General features: G+C 46.3%; 1 protein-coding gene across 1 annotated transcript in view; it reads left to right on the forward strand.

The window, feature by feature from the left end:
* MCCC2 (methylcrotonyl-CoA carboxylase subunit 2) overlaps positions 1 to 22,743 on the forward strand; it is a 170,613-nt gene that overhangs the window by 47,379 nt on the left and 100,491 nt on the right. The window contains exon 8 of the mRNA XM_073584048.1: positions 16,433 to 16,497. Within this exon, the coding sequence (XP_073440149.1) occupies positions 16,433 to 16,497 (65 nt within the window). The remainder of the gene's footprint in view (positions 1 to 16,432; positions 16,498 to 22,743) is intronic.

Below are 22,743 nucleotides of genomic sequence, written 5' to 3' on the forward strand. Positions count from 1 at the left end.
GCTAATGTGTCAATCACTGTCATGGTAGCAGGCATCGCCCGATGGGACTTGTAGTCCCATCGGACGATGCCTGCACAGACCACCGGCAGGCCGGCACAGCCCCCCGGCAGGCAGGCACAGACCACCGGAGCCTGCACAGACCACCGGCAGGTCGGCACAGCTCCCCGGCAGGCCGGCACAGACCCCCGGAGCCTGCACAGACCACCGGCAGGCCGGCACAGCCCCCCGGCAGGCCGGCACAGACCATCGGAGCATGCACAGACCCCCCGGCAGGCCGGCACAGCCCCCCGAAAGGCCCGTACAGACCCCAGAGAGGCTGTACAAGGCAAAAATAGGGTTTTTCTTATTCCGATACCGGAAGTCCCATAGACTTGAATGGGACTTCCGGTATCGGAATCGGCGATACCCGATATTTTTTTTAGATCGGCTGATCCATTCCGATCCGATACTTTTAAGTATCGGACGGTATCGCTCAACACTACTTATGAGCCTAGGATCGTGCCCACCAAGGCAGTAGCCACATTACTTAAGTCAGTGTTTGTTGATTCTCCAGCAGTTGAATACCAATTAAGAGGTAGTAAAGTATAGCTACATATTAGGAGTCGTTAACCAATCTGGAGCCTGAAGGTTAGTCAAAGTAGACCAACATGCCTGTCCCGCCAAGAAAAGGATCTACAGTATTGTTGGTGTATAAGCCGACACACCCTCCTAATTTTGTCACAAAAAACTGGGAAAACTTATTGACTCGCGTATAAGCCGATGCTGCACAGCGAGTGTCCCCAGATGATGCTGCACAGCGAGTGTCCCCAGATGATGCTGCACAGCGAGTGTCCCCAGATGATGCTGCACAGCGAGTGTCCCCAGATGATGCTGCACAGCGAGTGTCCCCAGATGATGCTGCACAGCGAGTGTCCCCAGATGATGCTGCACAGCGAGTGTCCCCAGATGATGCTGCACAGCGAGTGTCCCCAGATGATGCTGCACAGCGAGTGTCCCCAGATGATGCTGCACAGCGAGTGTCCCCAGATGATGCTGCACAGCGAGTGTCCCCAGATGATGCTGCACAGCGAGTGTCCCCAGATGATGCTGCACAGCGAGTGTCCCCAGATGATGCTGCACAGCGAGTGTCCCCAGATGATGCTGCACAGCGAGTGTCCCCAGATGATGCTGCACAGCGAGTGGCCTCATATTGCTGCTGCTGCCGCTGCCTCTGTTACCAAAAAAAAAAAAATATATATATATATACTCCCCTTCGTCGCTGCCCCTTGCTCATCAGAATTGCGGGCTCTGCAGTGACTGTGCAGGCAGAGGGCACGATCGCACCCTCTGACCTGAATGTCACTGCAGAGGACGCAAGAGAGCAGAGCGACCCTCAGGGACAGGTGAATATGCCTCCCCCCTGTTCATACTCACCCCTGTCATGGCGCTTGTCTCTACAGCGCAGCCCCTGCTTCTTCCATGTTCTCGGCGCGCTGCTCTCTTCCTACTTCAGCGGTCACATGGTAACGCTCATTAAATATGCACATATTCATGAGTTTAATGAGCGGTACCACGTGACCGCTGAAGCAGGAAGGAAGAGCAGTGCCGAGAACATGGAACAAGCAGGGGGGCTGCAGAGGGTGAGTATGATCTCTGACACCCCCGCTCCCCCTCCCCCGCCGATTCCCCCCTCGATCCCCCCGGTATATGACTCGTGTATAAGCCGAGAGGAGGGGGGACTTTCAGCCCCCCAAAAATGGGCTGAAAATCTCGGCTTATACACGAGTATATACGGTAAGTATGTTATCAAAAAGTAAGTAGAAATTCTTAAACGCGGCGAGACGTAAAGTATATTTTGTTGTAATCCTGCCAGAAATGGTGATGACTGCTGAAACTGACACAGAACTAGAAATATCAGTCTATTATGAGGCTCATTGGCCAAACTGAACACTGCAAGATTAAAGGATTTTTTTTTTTTTTAATATAGATAGTGACATGGAAAATCGCAAAACAAATCGCCAAACTTTCTTGCAAGAATGTGTTTACGTAAATACTTCCACAAATTGATTATATTCTGATTACAAATCTCCTTTACAGACCTCAATTTGTATAGCCCAGGGGTGGGCAATTAATTTTCCCAAATGGCCACATGATAGACCATGACTGTTGTGGAGGGCCGATCCAATAGGCCAAAATTAATTATTCTCAATATTAAGATTGATATTTTATAATTACTATATTATTGATACAATTAATATTATCAGAATTGTATATTGAGCAGAATTAAGTATGCTGACATCCCTCTATATATCGCTTGAACCCAAGCACAGCCCCTTCTGTATATCGAATGAGCCCCTTATATGCAGAATGAACCCCACACAGCCTCCTCCATATGCAGCATGAGCCCCACACAGCCTCCCTATATTCACTGCATGAGCCTCACACAGCCTCCCTATATACTGTATGAGCGCCACACAGCCTCCCTATATACTGCATGAGCCCCACATAGCCTCCCTATGTACACTGCATGAGCCCCACACAGCCTCCCCCACATGCGGCATGAGCCTCACACAGCCTCACTATATACTGCATGGGCCCCCCACAGCCCCCCTATATGCACTGCATGAGCGCCACACAGCCTCCCTATGTACACTGCATGAGCCCCACACAGCCTCCCTGTATACTGCATGAGCGCCACACAGCCTCCCTATGTACACTGCATGAGCCCCACACAGCCTCCCGCACATGCGACATGAGCGCCACACAGCCTCCTTGTATACTGCATGAGCCCCACACAGCCTCGCTATATACTGCATGGGCCCCACACAGCCCCCCTATATGCACTGCATGAGCCCCACACAGCCTCCCTATATACACTGCATGAGCCCCACACAGCCTCCCCATGTGCAGCATGTCGCCCCCATGTGCCGCACCATGATGTCACCCCATGTGTGCAGCACCATGTTGTCACCCTCATAGCCTACCCATATCTTCCCAAATAGCTTATACACATAAGAAAAAAAGCACCACATACTCCCCCTCGTCACGTTCCCTGGTGCTGTGCTTCACTCCCTCACTACCTGCCTCTGGTGCGCGGGCTCTCCGGAGTAAACAGCTGCCGCGATTACGTCATTTCATCGCGTCGGCTGTTTCACACGCTGTTGGTGGAGGAAGTGGCCGGAGGCCCCTACTCCACCAAATGAGTAAGGCTATGTGCACACACTGCAGATTCACCTGCGGGTTTTTTCCCGCAGAACCGCAGGTAAAACCGCAGGTAAAGTGACCTGCGGTTTTGCTGCGGTTTGGCCTGCGGTTTTGCCCTGCGGTTTCACACCTCTACTATGTTAAAGGTGTGAAACCGCAGCAGAATCCGCAGAAACAATTGACATGCTGCGGAAAAAAACAACGCAGCTTTTCCGCAGGTAAAAAAGCCGCAGCGTGAGCACTGCTGTTTTGAAAACCCATAGGCTAACATGGTAAAGTACCATGTCTGCGGAACTGCTGCAGTTCTGCAGGGCCAAAACCGCAGCAAAAACCGCAGCGTGTGCACATGGCCTAAGCAGCGCCGCACAGAGCTGCGGCGCACATGGAAGCGGCGAGTGGCCAGGCAGGCATCTTGCGGCCTGTGGACCTCTGATTTCCAGCCCCACGGCTGTCTCGGTCCGCGGGCTAGATTGAAACAGCCAGAGGGACTGATGTGGCCCACAGGCCGCACTTTGCCCAGGTCTGGTATAGCCTAAAGGAAAGTAGTGAAACGTAGACTTGATCAAAAGTTTCAATAAGTGAAATGTTTCAGGGAGGAAGTGTTTTATTAAAATCTATTAAAAACTAAGCACAAGAATAGGGGTGAAAATAAGATATTAGTTAGCGGGGGGAGATGAGTAATATATGAAAATATAATTTTACTGAAAGAGATGTGTTGCCTGGTACAAATCTCCAGCAGACTGCGAGTGGGTGACAAAACCTGCCTTTTTACATCTGTCTTAATAGATGAAGAGAGAGAAGCATTAGAAGCTCAGACTAGATTGACCTGGTGGGCTTTTCTGTGTCTATGAAAAAGTAAAACTAAAAAATAATTTGTCGTTAAGAGGCTACTAAAAGTTGCTTAGTGGTTTTTCTTGTGTCTGAAGTCCTTTCCTTATTAATTCAGCTCTGAATAATTTATATTTCTCTGAAAGCTGCTAGAATAAAAAAAGGCATAGTTATGACTCTTGCAGGTGACCCGTGACTAGTTATGACTCCTGACTGTTCTCGAGTCCTGAATAGCAATTCTGCCAAGTAATAATGTGGTAATGGGGGGAATGTATGGCTCACGTAGCCTACAGTTACCATGTAGAGGTCAACTAATGGTTTCATCCCTTGTACAGTACATGACTCGCCTAAACTGAAATTAATAGTTGAAATAAAACTATTTCTCACCGCTCTTCACCATCTGCCACCAAATGTTCTTGTTCAAGCAAGGGTTATCTGATATCAAACAACTTATCAGATGGAATTTTAATGGCAGATGGTGAAGAGTAGAAAGAAATGTAGGGGATTATCATTATTTTTATATATATATATATATATATATATATATATATATATATATAATATATCTAGCTGAAGAGCCCGACATTGCCCGGGCATAGTAACTAACTACGGTTAGTTACAACAAATTATAATGTGTGTGTATGTATGTGTATATATATATATATTATATGCTGAAGAGCCCGGCGCTGCCCGGGCATAGTAGCTACCCATCATACATATCCACGATCCCATAGGCCCGTGCCCATATACCCATCATACATATCCTCCATCCCATAGTCGAGTGCTAATATACCCATCACACATCCTCCATCCCATAGTCCCATGCCCATATACCCATCATACATATTCTCCATCCCATAGTCCCATGCCGATATACCCATCATACATATTCGCCATCCCATAGTCGAGTGCCTATATACCCATCACACATCCTTCATCTCATAGTCCCATGCCCATATACCCATCATACATATCTTCCATCCCATAGTCCCGTGCCCATATACCCATCATACATATCTGCCATCTCATAGTCCCGTGCCCATATACCCGTCATACATATCCTCCATCCCATAGTCCCGTGCCCATATACATATCCGCCATCCCATAGTCAAGTGCTCATATACCCATCACACATCCTCCATCCCATAGTCCTGTGCCCATATACATGTCCGCCATCCCATAGTCCAGTGCCCATATACCCATCACACATCCTCCATCCCATAGTCAACCATTATGACATCATAATGAGCGGCGCCAAGGCTTGCAACCTATGATGACAGCAGCGTCGCCATGGCAACCATTGTGACATCATAATGAGGGGCGGGGCTTGATACGCACACAGCGCTTCCCCAGTATGCAAATAGGGGCATTATGATATCATAATGAGGGGCGGGGCTTGACGCGCACACACTTTTTCCCCCAGTATGTAGATAGGGGCAAAATTGTTTGGTGAATTGGAACGCGCGGGGTTAAAATTTCACCTCACAACATAGCTTATGACATTCTCGGGGTCCAGACGTGTGACTGTGCCAAATTTTGTGGCTGTAGCTGCTCGGCCAGAGCTACCGGACTACAGTCATGGCCAAAAGTTTAGAGAATGACACAAATATTAATTTTTACAAAGTCTACGGCTTCATTTTTTCTAATGGCAATTTGCATATACTCCAGAATGTTATAAAGAGTGATCAGCTTAACAGCAATTACTTGCAAAGTCAATATTTGCCTAGAAAATTAACTTTATCCCCCAAAACACATTTCAACATCGTTGCACCCCTGCCTTAAAAGGACCAGCTAACATCGTTTCAGTGATTGCTCCATTAACACAGGTGTGGGTGTTGATGAGGACAGGGCTGGAGATCAATCTTTCATGATTAAGTAAGAATGACACCACTGGACACTTTAAAAGGAGGCTGGTGCTTGGCATCATTGTTTCTCTTCTGTTAACCATGGTTATCTCTAAAGAAACACGTGCAGTCATCATTGCACTGCACAAAAATGGCCTAACAGGGAAGAGTATCGCAGCTAGAAAGATTGCACCTCAGTCAACAATCTATCACATCATCAAGAACTTCAAGGAAAGCGGTTCCCTTGTTGCCAAAAAGGCTCCAGGGCGCCCAAGAAAGACCAGCAAGCGCCAGGACCGTCTCTTAAAAGTGTTTCAGCTGCGGGATCGGGCTACCAGCAGTGCAGAGCTTGCTCAGGAATGGCAGCAGGCAGGTGTGAGTGCATCTGCACGCACTGTGAGGCGGAGACTCTTGGAGCAAGGCCTGGTCTCAAGGAGGGCAGGAAAGAAGCCACTTCTCTCCAGAAAAAACATCATAGACAGACTGATATTCTGCAAGAGGTACAGGGAGTGGACTGCTGAGGACTGGGGTAAAGTCATTTTCTCTGATGAATCCCCTCTTCGATTGTTTGGGACATCTGGAAAACGGCTTATTCGGAGAAGACCAGGTGAGCGCTACCACCAGTCTTGTCTCATGCCAACTGTCAAGCATCCTGAAACCATTCATGTGTGGGGTGGCTTCTCAGCCAAGGGAATGGGCTCTCTCTCAGTCTTGCCTAAAAACACAGCCATGAATAAAGAATGGTACCAGAATGTCCTCCAAGAGCAACTTCTCCCAACCGTCCAAGAGCAGTTTGGCGATCAACAATGCCTTTTTCAACATGATGGAGCACCTTGCCATAAAGCAAAGGTGATAACTAAATGACTCGGGGGAACAAAACATAGAGATTTTGGGACCATGGCCTGGAAACTCCCCAGATCTTAATCCCATTGAGAACTTGTGGTCAATCATCAAGAGACGGGTGGACAAACAAAAACCTTCAAATTCAGACAAAATAAAAGCATTGATTTTACAAGAATGGACTGCTATCAGTCAGGATTTGATCCAGAAGTTGATTGAGAGCATGTCAGGGAGAATTGCTGAGGTCCTGAAGAAGGGTCAACACTGCAAATATTGACTTGCTGCATTAACGCATTCTAACTGTCAATATAACCTTTTGTTACTCATAATATGATTGCAATTATATTTCTGTATGTGATAAAAAACATCTGACAAACACACATAAAAACCAGAGGGCAGCAGATCATGTGAAAATATAATATTTGTGTCATTCTCTAAACTTTTGGCAATGACTGTACTATCCCTAATATCCCACATCATCCTGTCAGCCAGAGCCACCGGACTACTAAAATCCCACATCATCCCGTCAAAGGCACTGGACTACTACCACTAATATCCCACATCATCCCATCACAGTCGCCGGACTACTACCCCTAATATCCCACATCATCCCGTCAGCCAGAGCCACCGGACTAATACCCCTAATATCCCACATCATCCTGTCAGACTGGGGTCAGAACCAGAGTGCTGAGTGGAATGGCCCTAACTTCCATACCGGGGATCACTTTAAGAGAGGCCTGGCGTCAGAACCAGAGCACTGAGTGGATTTGCCTGACTTCCATACCAATGATCCTTTTAATACAAGCCTGGGGTGAGAATCGGAGCGCTGAGGGATTTACCCTAACTTCCATTCCGGAGATCCCTTTGAGAGGCCTGGAGTCAGTACCAAAGCGCAGAATGGATTTGCCCTCACTTCCATACCGGGGATCCCTTTAAGAGGGGCCTGGGGTCAGAACCAGAGCACTGAGTGGAATTGCCCTAACTTCCATTCCAATGATCCCTTTATGAGGCCCTGGGTTTAGAACCACAGCGCTGAGTGGAACGGGCCTAACTTCCATACCGGGGATCCCTTTAAGAGAGCCTGGGGTCAGAACCAAAGGGCTGTATGGATTTGCCCTGACTTCCATACCAATGATCCCTTTAATAGAAGCCTGGGGTCAGTACCAGAGCATTTTAAGGCAATTGCCCTGACTTCCATACCGGGGATCCCTTTAAGAGAGCCTGGGGTCAGAACCAAAGCGCTGGATGGATTTGCCCTCGCTTCCGTACCGGGGATCCCTTTAAGGAGGGGCCTGGAGTCAGAAACAGAGTGCTTAGTGGAATTGCTCTAACTTCCATACCAATAATCCCTTTAAGAGACCCTGGGGTCAGAACCACAGAGCTGAGTGGAACGGTCCTAACTTCCATAACGGGGATCCCTTAAAGAGAGCCTGGGGTCAAAACCAAAGCGCTGGATGAATTAGCCCCGACTTCCATACCGAAGATCCCTTTTATGAGGGAAGATGTGCCTATGGGATGGAGGATGTGTGATGGGTATATAGGCACGGGAGGGGGGATTCATTTCTGTCATGTGCTATCTGCTCCTTTCTGGGGGGCAGATGATGGCTGGGAGCTTATGTTCCCAGGGATGATAGATTTCTCCCACCCAGTCACTGTCTGCTGAGTTGTTGTCGTGGCGTGAGAAAACTGTCGCTCATAGCAACCAATCGCAGCTCAGCTTCTTTTAAACAGCTCTGGTGAAATGAAAGATGCTTCGTGATTGGTTGGTGACACGCACACACGTGCACATTCAATTTTATATATAGAGATAGAACTTTAGATAGTTGTGAGGAATATTACTAAGTTTGCTAGGTGGGGAAACCAATATCAAAAAATCAGCAGAAAAAGGCAGCACCGCTTACCTGCCCATGTCTTGGAACAAATGCACCACAGGATGCAGCCAGCCCATATAGAAAGATGTTGGCAACACAGGTGCAAAATACTAAATAGACAGCCACTCACCACCTACCCATTTATGGAGGGCGTGACTGCTTAGTATACATTTGCACAGTAAAGGCCTGTATGGAGGCAGGCTCATTTACTCGCGGCAGGGCCAATGGAGGTTGCCAGTTATCCACTCTGTTTGTACTGTGCTCTCGCAGAACATTATTTATGGGCTCAAACTCACATGCGAGAAACTCGGACGAGTCTCGCACTTCAATATCCAGCACTGCTGCCGGCACTTGGGACCGGAGTGTTCAGCTGCATGTATTTCGATGTGCGCTCATGAGATATGTTTTTCATGTGTGTTACTTACTGGATTCTCCATCGAGGGGAAAGTGTGAGGGGGATTTCTCCAGGGGACATTTTGTCCACACTAGTTCATGAGCACTTTCTTGTTACTTGTCGAGTACTATTGATATTTAATAAAATTCTGAATATTTTTTACATTATGCTAATTATGTGCTCTTGTTGTTTCTCCTGTTATACATACAGCAGTGAGTTGTCTCAGCTCCTGCAGCTGTGGGGGGTGAGGAGTCTGGACAGCTCAGTCCTATAGTCTGTGTATCTAATCCCATCCTATGTGATATTGACTGCTGAGCTATGTATCTAATCCTCTCCTGTGTGATATTGTCTGCTGAGCCGTGTATCTAATCCCATCCTGTGTGATACTGACTGCTGAGCTATGTATCTAATCCTCTCCTGTGTGATATTGTATGCTAAGCCCTGTATCTAATCACATCCTGTGTGATACTGTTGTGAGCTGTGTATCCAATCCTCCCATGTGTGATACTGACTGCTGAGCCGTGTATCTAATCCCATCCTGTGTGATACTGTGCTGAGCCGTGTAATTAATTGTGATACTGTATGCTGAACTATGTATCTAATCCCATTCTGTTATACTGTGCTGAGTTGTGTATCTAATCCTATTCTGTGTGATATTGTATGCTGAGCCATGTATCTAATCCCATCCTGTGTGATACTGACTGCTGAGCCGTGTATCTAATCCTCTCGTGTGATACTTTCTGTTGAGCTGTGTATCTAATCCTATCCTGTGTGATACTGACTGCTGAGCCATGTATCTAATCCTTTCCTGTGTGATACTGTATGCTGAGCCGTGTATTGAATCCTTCACTGTGTGATACTGTATGCTGAACTGTGTATCTAATCCCATCCTGTTATACTGTGCTGAGCTGTGTATCTAATCCTATCCTGTGTGATACTGTCTGCTGAGCCATGTAACTAATCCCATCCTGTGTGATACTGACTGCTGAGCCATGTATCTAATCATATCCTGTGTGATACTGACTGCTGAGCCGTGTATCTAATGCTAACCTGTGTGATACTCTATGCTGAGCCGTGTATCTAATCCCATCCTGTGTGATGATGAGCTGTGTATCTAATCCCATCGTGTGATACTGTGCTGAGCCGTGTATCTAATCCCATCCTGTATGATACTGACTACTGAGCCGTGTATCTAATCCCATCCTGTGATACTGTCTGCTAAGCTGTGTACCCAATTCATGTGTGATACTGACTGCTGAGCTGTGTATCTAATCCTCCTATGTGTGATACTGACTGCTGAGCTGTGTATCTAATCCTCCTATGTGTGATACTGACTACTGAGCTGTGTATCTAATCCCATCCTGTGTGATACTGTCTGCTGGGCCGTGTATCTAATCCTCCCATGTGTGATACTGACTGCTGAGCCGTGTATTTTTTTCCCATCCTGTGGTACTGTCTGCTGAGCTGTGTATCTAACCCTGCCATGTGTAATACTGATTGTATTATGTGTGATCTATATGGTGGTAATATGTGAGAACTATATGACGGTATTATGTGTGATCTGTTTAGTGGTATTATGTGAGAACACTAGGGCGGTATTATGGGTGATCTACAGTATATGGTAGTATTATATGAGAACTATATGATGGTATTATGTGTGATCTATATGGCGGTATTGTGTGAACACTATGGCAGTATTATCTCCAGAAAGGGGACCCATTCTAGGGTGGTTCTGGCTGAGCACCTGCACACGGGTCTGGGGTAATAAAGGGGGCAGCATGCCCTCCAGTTAGGTGCAGTCAGGGAAGGGCTGGGGAGGCAGCTGAAGAGAGGGATCTCATTTTTATTGTTACTGTATGGCTACATTTCCCCCCAACCTGCTTCCCAGTGTCACACTGGACCGCGCCTGTCGCCTCACTTTCACACATCGCCAGGACAGGATGGAGAAGAGACAGGATCTGTGGAGAAGAATGGGGTCTTTGCATGCAAAGTCTGGATCAGAACAGGCCTTCAATCAGCAGAAATGTTTCCTGGATTTCTGTGTCGCAGACAAGCAGATGGTCAAGCGCTCTATGTACAATCCCTTCTCCGCACACCGAACAGGGTACCCCCCATAGAACAGCACACTGCTCTCCTGAAATACTCTGTGCTGCTGTCACCCTGCTCCCTCCACCATATATCTCCCTCTGTGCCCCCCATAGACCAGCACACTGCTCTCCTGAAATACTCTGTGCTGCTCTCACCCTGCTCCCTCCACCATATATCTCCCTCTGTGCCACCCATAGACCAGCACACTGCTCTCCTGAAATACTCTGCTGCTCTCACCCTGCTCCCTCCACCATATATCTCCCTCTGTGCCCCCCATAGACCAGCACACTGCTCTACTGAAATACTCTGTGCTGCTCTCACCATGCTCCCTCCACCATATATCTCCCTGAATCCTTGCTGCCTGCCATCCTCGGTGACTGTTTACTTGTCAGTATAACTTTGCAGTCACCAACAAAATGGCTGTTCACTGTGTTCCTAGATGTCATCCTCTCTTATCCCTTAGCAAACACCCAGAAGGGGAGGAGTGACATCACACCCATGTCAGCAGACTCAGCCCATAATTACTGCAGTGCAGTAATGTGAGCTAGTTGTACGCTAGGTTTTTGTCAAATTTCAGTAGCTGCTCCCCCTAGTGTTTAAAAGTGGAAATGCCAAACCTATTAAAATTATTTTTAATATTTTACTAAATTATAAACAAATGATAATATTTTTTAAGAAAATTTAAGCATTAATTCTTTACATTTTTTCACTTGCTGGAAAAATTTTTTTTTTGATGGCACCTTCCCTTTAACTAAATACCATACATTATTTTCATGCACTATGCTATTTACTGCAGGCTATTTAATCATTGTTTCTGCCTTTTTGTTTTTTTCTGTTCATTGGCCAGTGTGAACATGTGCTGACATGCTGCATGCACACCAATTTATATCCCAGTTCATACCTTTGGGTGGGTTTCCTGGGAAGCCTAGGGGTCCAGTGGCCCCTTCCTAAAAGAGAGGGGGTACTGTCACGGTTTTATAACTGACTGTGACCTAGCAATGCTGTGAGTGACAGCACAGCCTCATGTATCATTGTCTTTTTTGTCTCGTCAGGTTGTTTTTTTTTTTTTTTGTTTTTTTTAACACTAGGAGTCTGATATGTTTTCTGTTACTGATAACTATCCTTAGACCAACAACTTAGTGAGAATCACTCACTTATACAAATAACACATGAGGATGTTCATGAAAGCTAATAACCTACTCAAAATTATGAACAGACCAAAAAAGTCCAGTTAGATGAAGACTTAAAAATATTTTTATTTAATTACACAATAAAAGGGAAACCAAACAAATAGACATAGTACAATACCATAATTAATCATAGTAAGGAGATAATAACATACAGTTGTGGCCAAAAGTGTTGACACCCCTGCAATTCTGTCAGATAATACTCAGTTTCTTCCTGAAAATGATTGCAAACACAAATTCTTTGGTATTATTATCTTCATTTAATTTGTTTTAAATGAAAAAACACAAAAGAGAATGAGGCAAAAAGAAAAACATTGATCATTTCACACAAAACTCCAAAAATGGGCCAGACAAAAGTATTGGCACCCTCAGCCTAATACTTGGTTGCACAACCTTTAGCCAAAATAACTGCGACCAACCGCTTCCGGTAACCATCAATGAGTTTCTTACAATGCTCTGCTGGAATTTTAGACCATTCTTCTTTGGCAAACTACTCCAGGTCCCTGATATTTGAAGGGTGCCTTCTCCAAACTGCCATTTTTAGCTCTCTCCACAGGTGTTCTATGGGATTCAGGTCTGGACTCATTGCTGGCCACCTTAGAAGTCTCCAGTGCTTTCTCTCAAACCATTTTCTTGTGCTTTTTGAAGTGTGTTTTGCGTCATTGTCCTGCTGGAAGACCCATGACCTCTGAAGGAGACCCAGCTTTCTCACACTGGGCCCTACATTATGCTGCAAAATTTGTTGGTAGTCTTCTGATTTCATAATGCCATGCACACGGTCAAGCAGTCCAGTGCCAGAGGCAGCAAAGCAACCCCAAAACATCAGGGAACCTCCGTCATGTTTGACTGTAGGGACCGTGTTCTTTTCTTTGAATGCCTCTTTTTTTCTCCTGTAAACTCTATTTTGATGCCTTTGCCCAAAAAGCTCTACTTTTGTCTCATCTGACCAGAGAACATTCTTCCAAAACGTTTTAGGCTTTTTCAGGTAAGTTTTGGCAAACTCCAGCCTGGCTTTTTTATGTCTCGGGGTAAGAAGTGGGGTCTTCCTGGGTCTCCTACCATACAGTCCCTTTTCATTCAGACGCCGACGGATAGTATGGGTGGACACTGTTGTACCCTCGGACTGCAGGGCAGCTTGAACTTGTTTGGATGTTAGTCGAGGTTCTTTATCCAACATCCGCACAATCTTGCGTTGAAATCTCTTGTCAATTTTTCTTTTCCGTCCACATCTAGGGAGGTTAGCCACAGTGCCATGGGCTTTAAACTTCTTGATGACACTGTGCACGGTAGACACAGGAACATTCTGGTCTTTGGAGATGGACTTGTAGCCTTGAGATTGCTCATGCTTCCTCACAATTTGGTTTCTCAAGTCCTCAAACAGTTCTTTGGTCTTCTTTCTTTTCTCCATGCTCAATGTGGTACACACAAGGACACAGGACAGAGGTTGAGTCAACTTTAACCCATGTCAACTGGCTGCAAGTGTGATTTAGTTATTGCCAACACCTGTTAGGTGCCACAGGTAAGTTACAGGTGCTGTTAATTACACAAATTAGAGAAGCATCACATGATTTTTCGAACAATGACAATACTTTTGTCCACCCTCTTTTTTATGTTTGGTGTGGAATTATATCCAATTTGGCTTTAAGACAATTCTTTTTGTGTTTTTTCATTTAAGACAAATTAAATGAAGATAATAATACCAAAGAATTTGTGGTTGCAATCATTTTCAGGAAGAAACTGCGTATTATCTGACAGAATTGCAGGGGTGTCAATACTTTTGGCCACAACTGTAATTATCACATGGGCCATAAGTAACTGATCATAAAAAATCCATGAACAATATAAAGTGCATATAGTGGACAGACTTAAAGTCTGTATACCCAAATAAAGTGCATAGAAAATGTAATAGGATCATAAATACCCGTGATAAGTGGCTCAATGTGTCTCCAGCTATCTCCAACGTACGTTTCGCCTACCGTGGCTTTCTCAAGGAGTCCCAGTAGGGTAGGGTATACAGACTTTAAGTCTGTCCACTATATGCACTTTATATTATTCATGGATTTTTTATGATCGTAGTTACTTATGGCCCATGTGATAATTATGTTATCTCCTTACTATGATTAATCCTGTCCACTGTCAACTGAGGAATCGACATCCTGTGTACGCGAAACGCGCGTCGGGGTACATGACCTGGGTCTTGGCGGGACTATTTGCACATTCATGGGTAATTAATCCTCACTATTCCTTCTTTTATAACGCACTATATGATGCATATGCAGCGCCATAGCACTTTATGGATATGAGGCAGTCACAGTACTGGAAATGTTAGTTCACCCTTACAATGTATTATATGATGCATATGAGGCGGTATAGTGTTTAATACATACAAGGCTGTCATAGTACTGTAGATGTTAATTTATCTGATCTCACTATATTGTCTGGCACATGTTTTGGATGGATATGAGATCTGTATACAATGATATTTTTGTCTGTACATGTGTCTTAACTTTGTCTGGTCCTGTATCTTTTGGCCATTTTTTTGACCTTTGGATTTAGTCACATGACTAAAATGAACCCATGTACGGTAATTTATGTGATAGGTACTTCATGTAACTTTTGTATAACATTCGGTTATTAAAAAATATTTTTCGATAATTTTTTTTTTTAGAGAATATATATATATGTATATGTATATGTATATAGTATATAATATAATTTTTTGGCAACACATACTCTGTTTCTCCTTGTTTGTAGTAATATATTTGAGTCGCCAAACCGCATGGGTAATTGAGATTAATTGCTGGTATATTTATTTGCATGCTGGAAACCTTGTTGCTTGGAGTTGATAACTATTAGGTTATGTTCACACGTTGAGGTTTTTTTTTCCTCAGGCCAAACTGTTTTTGTCGTCGCTTGTGCATGTTTATACAGTTGAGTGACCCCCCCCCCCCCCCCCCCCCAAAAAAAAAAGCATAATTTAACTCCCCTAGGTTTTTGCTCAAATACGCAGAGAAAAACCTGATACCTGCGCATTTTGCAGCATTTTTGCGCTTATTGTTTCCTATGGGTCCTATGGGTGAAAAAAGAACGCTTCAAATACGCTAAGGCTATGTGCCCACGTTGCGTGTTAAAACGCAGACTAAAAACCGGACTCCTTCCCAGAAATTGCGCGGAAAAAAACACGCGATTTCACCGCGATTTTACCGCAATTTTCTCAAGCGCTTTCCAAGCATCGCTTGGAAAGTGATTGACAGGTTGGTCACACTCATCAAACATAGTGTTTGACAAGTGTGAGCAGCTTTTTACTATTGAGGCCGCCTATGCAGCATCAATAGTAAAAGATAAAATGTTAAAAATGATAAAAAAAATAAAAAATCGGGGTATATTTACCTTCCGACGTCCCGTGCTGCCATCCCGGGCCTCAGCGTTCCCAGTAATGCCTTGCGAGACCTGTGATGACGTTGGTCTCGCGTTACTATAGCGACCTCGTGAGACTACGTCATCACAGGACCTTGCCGCAAGGCATTACTGGGAACGCTTAGGCCGGGAATGCAGCGCGGGACTCTGGAAGGTAAATATACCCCGATTTTTTTCTTTTTTCTTTTTTTTTTTTTTACAGGGGTATGGTACCCAGGGCCTGGGGGACAGTCTCCTCTCCTCCACACCGTGGGTACCAACCGCACATGAGACTCTTAACTTCCCGCATGGTGGGCATAGCCACATGCGGGAAGTAAGCGATTCTCATGCATTCCTATGGGTGCGGAATCGTGGCAATTCTTTGCGATTCCGCACAAAAGAATGATCATGCTGCGATTTTTTTTTTTTTTTCCGCAATGCGATTTTGCCGTGGATAAAAGCGCAGCATTAGCACAGCATGTGCGGAATGCAATAGGAATGCATGGGGTGCGTTCTGTACAAGATTTTTAAACGATTTCGAGCCGAAAACTGCGGCAAAAACGCTTAAAAATCGCATCGTGGGCGCACAGCCTAAAAGCAGTGACATACTGCAGTTTGCAAAAACGCATCAGTTTTCCAATTCGGTCAATAAAATAAAACCAATGTGTGTGCATGAGATTTCTGAAGTCTCTCAGACTTTACTGGTACTGTAAAACGCAGCTTAAAATTTGCGTGAAAAAAAGTGTGAACATAGCCTTACAGTTGTCATATCCTAATTTTATATCTTTTCTATCTTGTTAGGTGAAGGCCGCTACTGGGGAGCAGGTGTCTGCTGAAGATTTAGGAGGAGCAGATTTGCACTGTAGGTAAGGTGTTGCCTCCACTTGCCAGCTGTATTAATATTGCTTTGCGGTTCTTATTACTCTGCGATCACATTTCTGATGACACTTCTTGTTGAACCCTCGTGTTTTAAGTCGATTCTTACAGCCCATGGGGAGCACGACTCAGAGCCCGGCTGCATGATTGCGTCAGATCATGTTTTTCTGACACACTGTGGCTCGATGTTTTTTTTTTTTGTAAGTCACTTTTCTATTTTTTTTAGGTACACCTTGACGTTGTTGGATGGCTTTCGCACTCTTTGCTGTAAACATTAAATGTTAGCATTTTTTGATCAAAGTGCAATTCATGTATTCATTAATCGCAGTGTGGTGATGCATTGTGTATGTATGGTCTTTTTTTGCCTTGCACAAAAAAAAGGGCCCTCACACCTATAGGCCAAGTGCTCACGATCCAGAACTAGCAGCGCCTTGGATGCAGCACATGTCTGCTGCGTCCAAAGCACTGCCGTCTATTGGTCGCAGGTAAATCCGCATGTGTTCACTGAACCATGCGGATTCACAGCGTACAAATACGTTCTATGAAAGTGACATTCTGCGGTCTTGAAAGACGCGCCACATGTCCGTGTCTGCGGGTGATCCGCAGGCGACTATGCACACCTAGTGGACATAGGATTACTAGACTGTGTTCCAAATTATTTTGCAAAAAGAGTTTAGGAGTGGTAAGGTTAGAATTTTTTTGTTTGTCATGTAAACTCATTGATGGTGATGTGTGTCGGGGCTCTTTATATCACTGAAAGCAATTGCAGATACCTGTGCAAATTAGTTTGGCAGGTGTGTCCAAATAAAGGCAAGACTACTTAAGAAGGCTGTTCGCCTACATTTTTTGCCAAAATGGGAAAGAAAAAGGATGTCGGCTGCTGAGAAGCAACAAATTGTGGCGTATTTAAGTCAAGGCATGACTACAATCAACATTGCCAAGACACTTCATCGTGATCATCGCACAATCAAGAAGTATGCAGCTGATTCCCAGCACACACGTGTGTAGGGAAGGTGACTTGACTGACGGACGGACGGACTTGTCAGTATAGAGAAGGAAAGGTTTGGACAGTTTAGATAGGTGTTAGTTACTACAGTGGGGAAACAGCTAGGAAAGTGTAGTGGACGTGCAGTACCTTGGGTTGACCATTAGAGGGCAGGGAGGAGTGTGAGCAAAGGACTTGACATCAGCTTAGGGCTTAGGAAACTGTTGGTCATGGGGGGGCGGAGTTACAGGGATCCGGGAAAGATATAAATTTGAAGGAGGGTTCCAGTCCCCAGGGGGAGCTCCAGTGACATGAGGACTATGACAGTTTGTGCGCTGTGAGGAAAACCGTACTAGGGGGACTGAGGAGAGAGAACGTCAGGGGGGTGGTCCTGACAGGAAGAACCGCAGTAAAGACGAGGCTCTGGGTGTAGGACACCGTATTTGTAACGACGAAACTGACCAGTAAAGTGCTGATGGTGTACGGGTCTAAGGCGGCCACAGTGACTGAGCTGACAGGATCATCACAGCGTGAACAGGGGCGGTACGTATAAATACGTCCCTGGTGTAACGTACGGTGTGTGACACGGCCCTGGACACGGAGGGCCGTGAGAGAGAGATATTGCGGTGTGCTGCGAGGGCCGTCAGTCGGACGGTGGACAATAAACTTGGACCTGTTGCACCCAGAATCTGTCTCCATCTTGTCTGTTTCGTCTCTGCGCGGTAAGAAGAGGGACCACCCCCCAGCTCGGCCCACCAACCCTACACTTGACGTAGTCGGCAGGATCAACACCGCTAATACGTCATCTTCTGTGGCAGGCCTGCCCTAAAGGATGGAGAAAGACTTGGACAGCGCTGCTTGGATTACAAATACCTGTGGATTAAAAATTACCTACCTGTGGATTACAAATTGGGAGCGCTGTGGCGTATCTGCGTCACCAGCAGAAGATCTGGGGAGGTACCAGGACTGGTGCAAGATGGCGGTGATGCTCCAGTGCAGAGGAGAGATTCAGGTGTTTGCTGTTGTTCCCAATGGACTGGGGCCCCCTCCTACGTACCCCGGGGACCAGTGCTGTGTCCCGGGAGGCCGATGCTCCCTCATAATGGACCCTGACAAGTGGGTGGAAAGGCCTGCCAATGCCCCACCCAGCAGAGGGAGTGGCACAGAGCAAAAGTTTGGCTGCGGCTGTCTGGCGTCATTTGAGTGCTGCCCACTGGGCGGTATGAGACGCTGCGGGTGTTGAGGCATCGGCCACCTGGAGTGGCAATGGCGGCAGGATATCGAGCTCCACCAGAAAGTGACATCATCTGAGCCATGAGCAGGCAGCAGAATGGTGAGCTGGGAAGTGGAGCCTGTGCGGAATCAGCGGGAGTGGCCACCGAGAACACCGGGGGAGAATCTGCCCGCGGAGCCCCTAAGCCTGGAGGCTAGCCCCATCGGACGGCAGGGTGAAGAGCAGAAACTGTGGAAGGAGCCGCGTGGTGACGTAACGGAGGCCGCGGCGTCGGGGAAGGTGAGAGATCCTCCGGCCCCGCCAGTGGCTCCGCAAGCGGCCCCCACCATTCGGCTGCAGCACGCGGCAGCCTGTGTACCCAAGAGGTTACGATTTCATCCGAGATCAGACTGGTCAAAAGGTTTATGTTAATGTGGCCTCCATACGCCATAGCCGGGCTCTGAAGGAGGGGGACGTAGTATCATATTATAAAGAATACTGCCCCCGCGGATATTATGCGGTGGCAGTAGTGGCGGAGCCCGAAGCATGCGAACCCCCGTAAAGAGGACTGTTGCGGACATTCCTTACATCCCGTGAGCTCCACGGCTGTGGGACCCCTTGCTGCCGGCCACTAGGAAGTGGTTTGGACTTTCGAAATTTCGTTGAAATGTTTTGTCAAGGACAGTTTGCGTCCGAGTTATAAAAAAAAAAAAAAAAAAAAAAAAAAATGGGGTTAATATAGAAGTTTTTTTTTTTTTTGTTTTGTATTAAGCCTGGCAAAGCGGGAATGTCAAGAAGAGGGAGTGTCCTTGTCCAAGGAAGGGGGGGAAGGAGAACATGTGATGTTTTATTGTTATATGTTGGTTTTAAAAGCAAAAGAAAATGAAAAAAAAAAAAATAAAAAATGGGGTACTTGTGCTATTATAAAGTTGTTTGATGTATAATATGCAAAAGTAAAATGCAACAGGTCTGAGGGACCAACGGGAAATGTGAGATCCGAAGAGGGGTCTATGTGTGAAGAGTGTCTGGGAGACCGAGACGCGGACCATGACATGTAATTGAAAGAAAGGTACAAGACGTGGAAGATGTGAAAAAGACAGCCGCCCTAGGTCAGGTCCCCGACACCACGGACACCCCTGAAGGACCCCTGAAGGAGAAAGATGGACGCTGGCAATGATCTGGTAGATGTGAGCCCTCGATCATGGCGTACCAGACAGTGGAAGGTAACAGAAGGGGAGAGTAGAGGAAGGTACACGCCATAGAGAGAATATGGGTGTACGTAGCCCAGTTTGAAAGACGTCATGTGGCATGCGCGCTGGTGAGTAGCAGTAGGCAACTCAGAGCATGGTGCTCCCAGTATGGTTCGGCCCCCATAGGTAGTGGGTTTGGCCCAACAACTGGTCCGACAACAGAGTGTAGGTAAAGCTTCAGAACGACAAAGGCAGGGATTACGATTGTCGGGGATGACAATAGACAAAGGAAGGGGGAGTGTAGGGAAGGTGACCGGACGGACTGACTTGTCAGTATAGAGAAGGAAAGGTTTGCACAGTTTAGATAGGTGTCAGTTACTACAGTGGGGAAACAGCTAGGAAAGTGTAGTGGACGTGCAGTACCTTGGGTTGACCATTAGAGGGCAGGGAGGAGTGTGAGCAAAGGACTTGACGTCGGCTTAGGAAACCGTTGGTCATGGGGGCGGAGTTACAGGGAACCGGGAAAGATATAAATTTGAAGGAGGGTTCCAGAAAGTTCCAGTCCCCAGGGAGAGCTCCAGTGACGGGAGGACTACGACAGTTTGTGCACTGTGAGGAAAACCGTACCAGGGGGACTGAGGAGAGAGAACGTCAGGGGGGTGGTCGTGACAGGAAGAACCGCAGTAGAGACGAGGCTCTGGGAGTAGGACACCGTATTTGTAACGACGAAACTGACCAGTAAAGTGCTGATGGTGTACGGGCCTAAGGCGGCCACAGTGACTGAGCTGACAGGATCGTCACAGCGTGAACAGGGGCGGTATGGATAAATACGTCCCTGGTGTAACGTACGGTGTGTGAAGCGGCCCTGGACACGGAGGGCCGTGAGAGAGAGAGATTGTGGTGTGCTGCGAGGGCCGTCAGTCGGATGGTGGACAATAAACTTGGACCTGTTGCACCCAGAATCTGTCTCCATCTTGTCTCTGTTTCGTTTCTGCGCGGTAAGAAGAGGGACCCCCCCCCCCCCCCAGCTCGGCCCACCGACCCTACACGTGTGCGTGCTGATAAGGAAAAATTGAGGACTCTTTCCAACAGGCAATTGCGTCTGGTTAAAAGAGCAGCTGCAAAAATGCCTTGTCATAGCAGCAGACAAGTTTTTGAAGCTGCTGGTGCCTCCAACGTCCCCCGAACAACAAGATGCAGGGTCCTTCAGGGGTTTGCAGCTGTGCGTAAGCCATCCTGTCGACCACCTCTATCCACTACACACAAGCAGAAACAGCTCCAGTGGGCCAAACGATACATGAAGACTGACTTCCAAACTGTTTTGTTCACCGATGAGTGTTGTGCAACACTCGATGGTCCAGATGGAGTGGAGGATGGCTGGTTGATTGACACCCCATGAAAACACGGCTAAGGCGCCAACAAGGAGGAGGTGGAGTAATGTTTTGGGCTGGAATCATGGGGAGAGAGATTGTCGGCCCCTTTAGGATCCCTGAAGGGGTAAACATGAACTCCATAATCTATGTGGAGTTTCTAAAACAGCACTTCATGCCATGGTTCAAGAGGAAGAACTGTAGTTTCCGCAGCAAGATCATTTTCATGCATGATAATGCACCGTCTCCAGCTGCAAATGACACATCTGCATCTCTGGCTGCTATGGGCATAAAAGAGGACAAACTCATGGTGTGGCCACCATCTTCCCCTGACCTCAACCCCATTGAGAACCTCTGGAGCATCATCAAAAGGAGGGTCTATGATGGCGGGAGGCAGTTCACATCTAAGCAACAGCTCTGGGAGGGTATTCTGTCCACATGCAAAACAATTGAACCACAAACCATCCAAAAACTGACAAATTCAATGGACGAGAGAGTTCAGAAGCTTCTTTCGAACAAGGGGTCCTATGTGCAAATGTAACATCACCTAGAATAAAGTTTTGACTTGAAAACTGTTTGATTTCATTTTGTAATAAGCTGATAATGCTTATAATTTCACAATTGACCATTTTTTTGTTCAAAATAAAAAGGTTGAAAACTCTGCTGTGCATAATAATTTGGAACATGCATTTTGAGTTTCTAATTTTTAAAAATATACTGTTTTCATAGGCAGTTTGTTCAAAAACATTGCAATTATACTAGAATAGTAGATGACTGGAAGATAACAATGACTGCAATTCATATAGGTAATTTCGAGAAAATATGAGGAAATATTTTTTGCATAATTTGGAACAGTGGTAGAAATCCCATCCACTTTGCTGTAACATCTGGCCGCTGCGGGTTTAACGCTGCATAAATACGCAGCATCAAACCTGCAGAATTTCCTCATTGTGGGCTCATACCCTTAATATTGATTTAATGCACAGCTGCTCAAATACGCTATGTGGCAAATATACGAACTCATAAATACACGGTGCGTCATCTCCACTTCACCCTCAAGCAATTTTCTGTTTTTTCATTTTCGCTTTTTTCTCTCTTCTACCAAGAACCATCACTTTTTTTTTTCTTTTCCAGTTCGCATAGCCATATGACTGTCTTTTTGTGAAATGAATTGTACTTTTAACCCCTTTCTGATATCAGGCGTAATAGTATGCTCATATCGGACTCCCTCCCTTTGATGTGGGCTCTGGCGCTGAGCCGACATCTTTCCGGGCACATGTCATTTGTTTTTAACCCCTTCCTGACATCCGTCGTACTATCCCGTCCATGGGACCCGGGCCCCTATGCCCATGGACTGGATAGTACGTCTACCGCGATCAGCGGCGCCCACGTGGTGAGCGCCGCTGATCGCGGCCGGGTGTCAGCTGATTATCACAGCTGAAACCCGGCACAATGTCAGGGGCGGTCACGGACCGCCC

Source organism: Dendrobates tinctorius, unplaced genomic scaffold, assembly GCF_039654945.1.
Source record: "Dendrobates tinctorius isolate UK_male_01 unplaced genomic scaffold, ASM3965494v1 ptg000083l, whole genome shotgun sequence".
In the NCBI taxonomy this organism is placed as follows: Eukaryota; Metazoa; Chordata; class Amphibia; order Anura; family Dendrobatidae; genus Dendrobates; species Dendrobates tinctorius.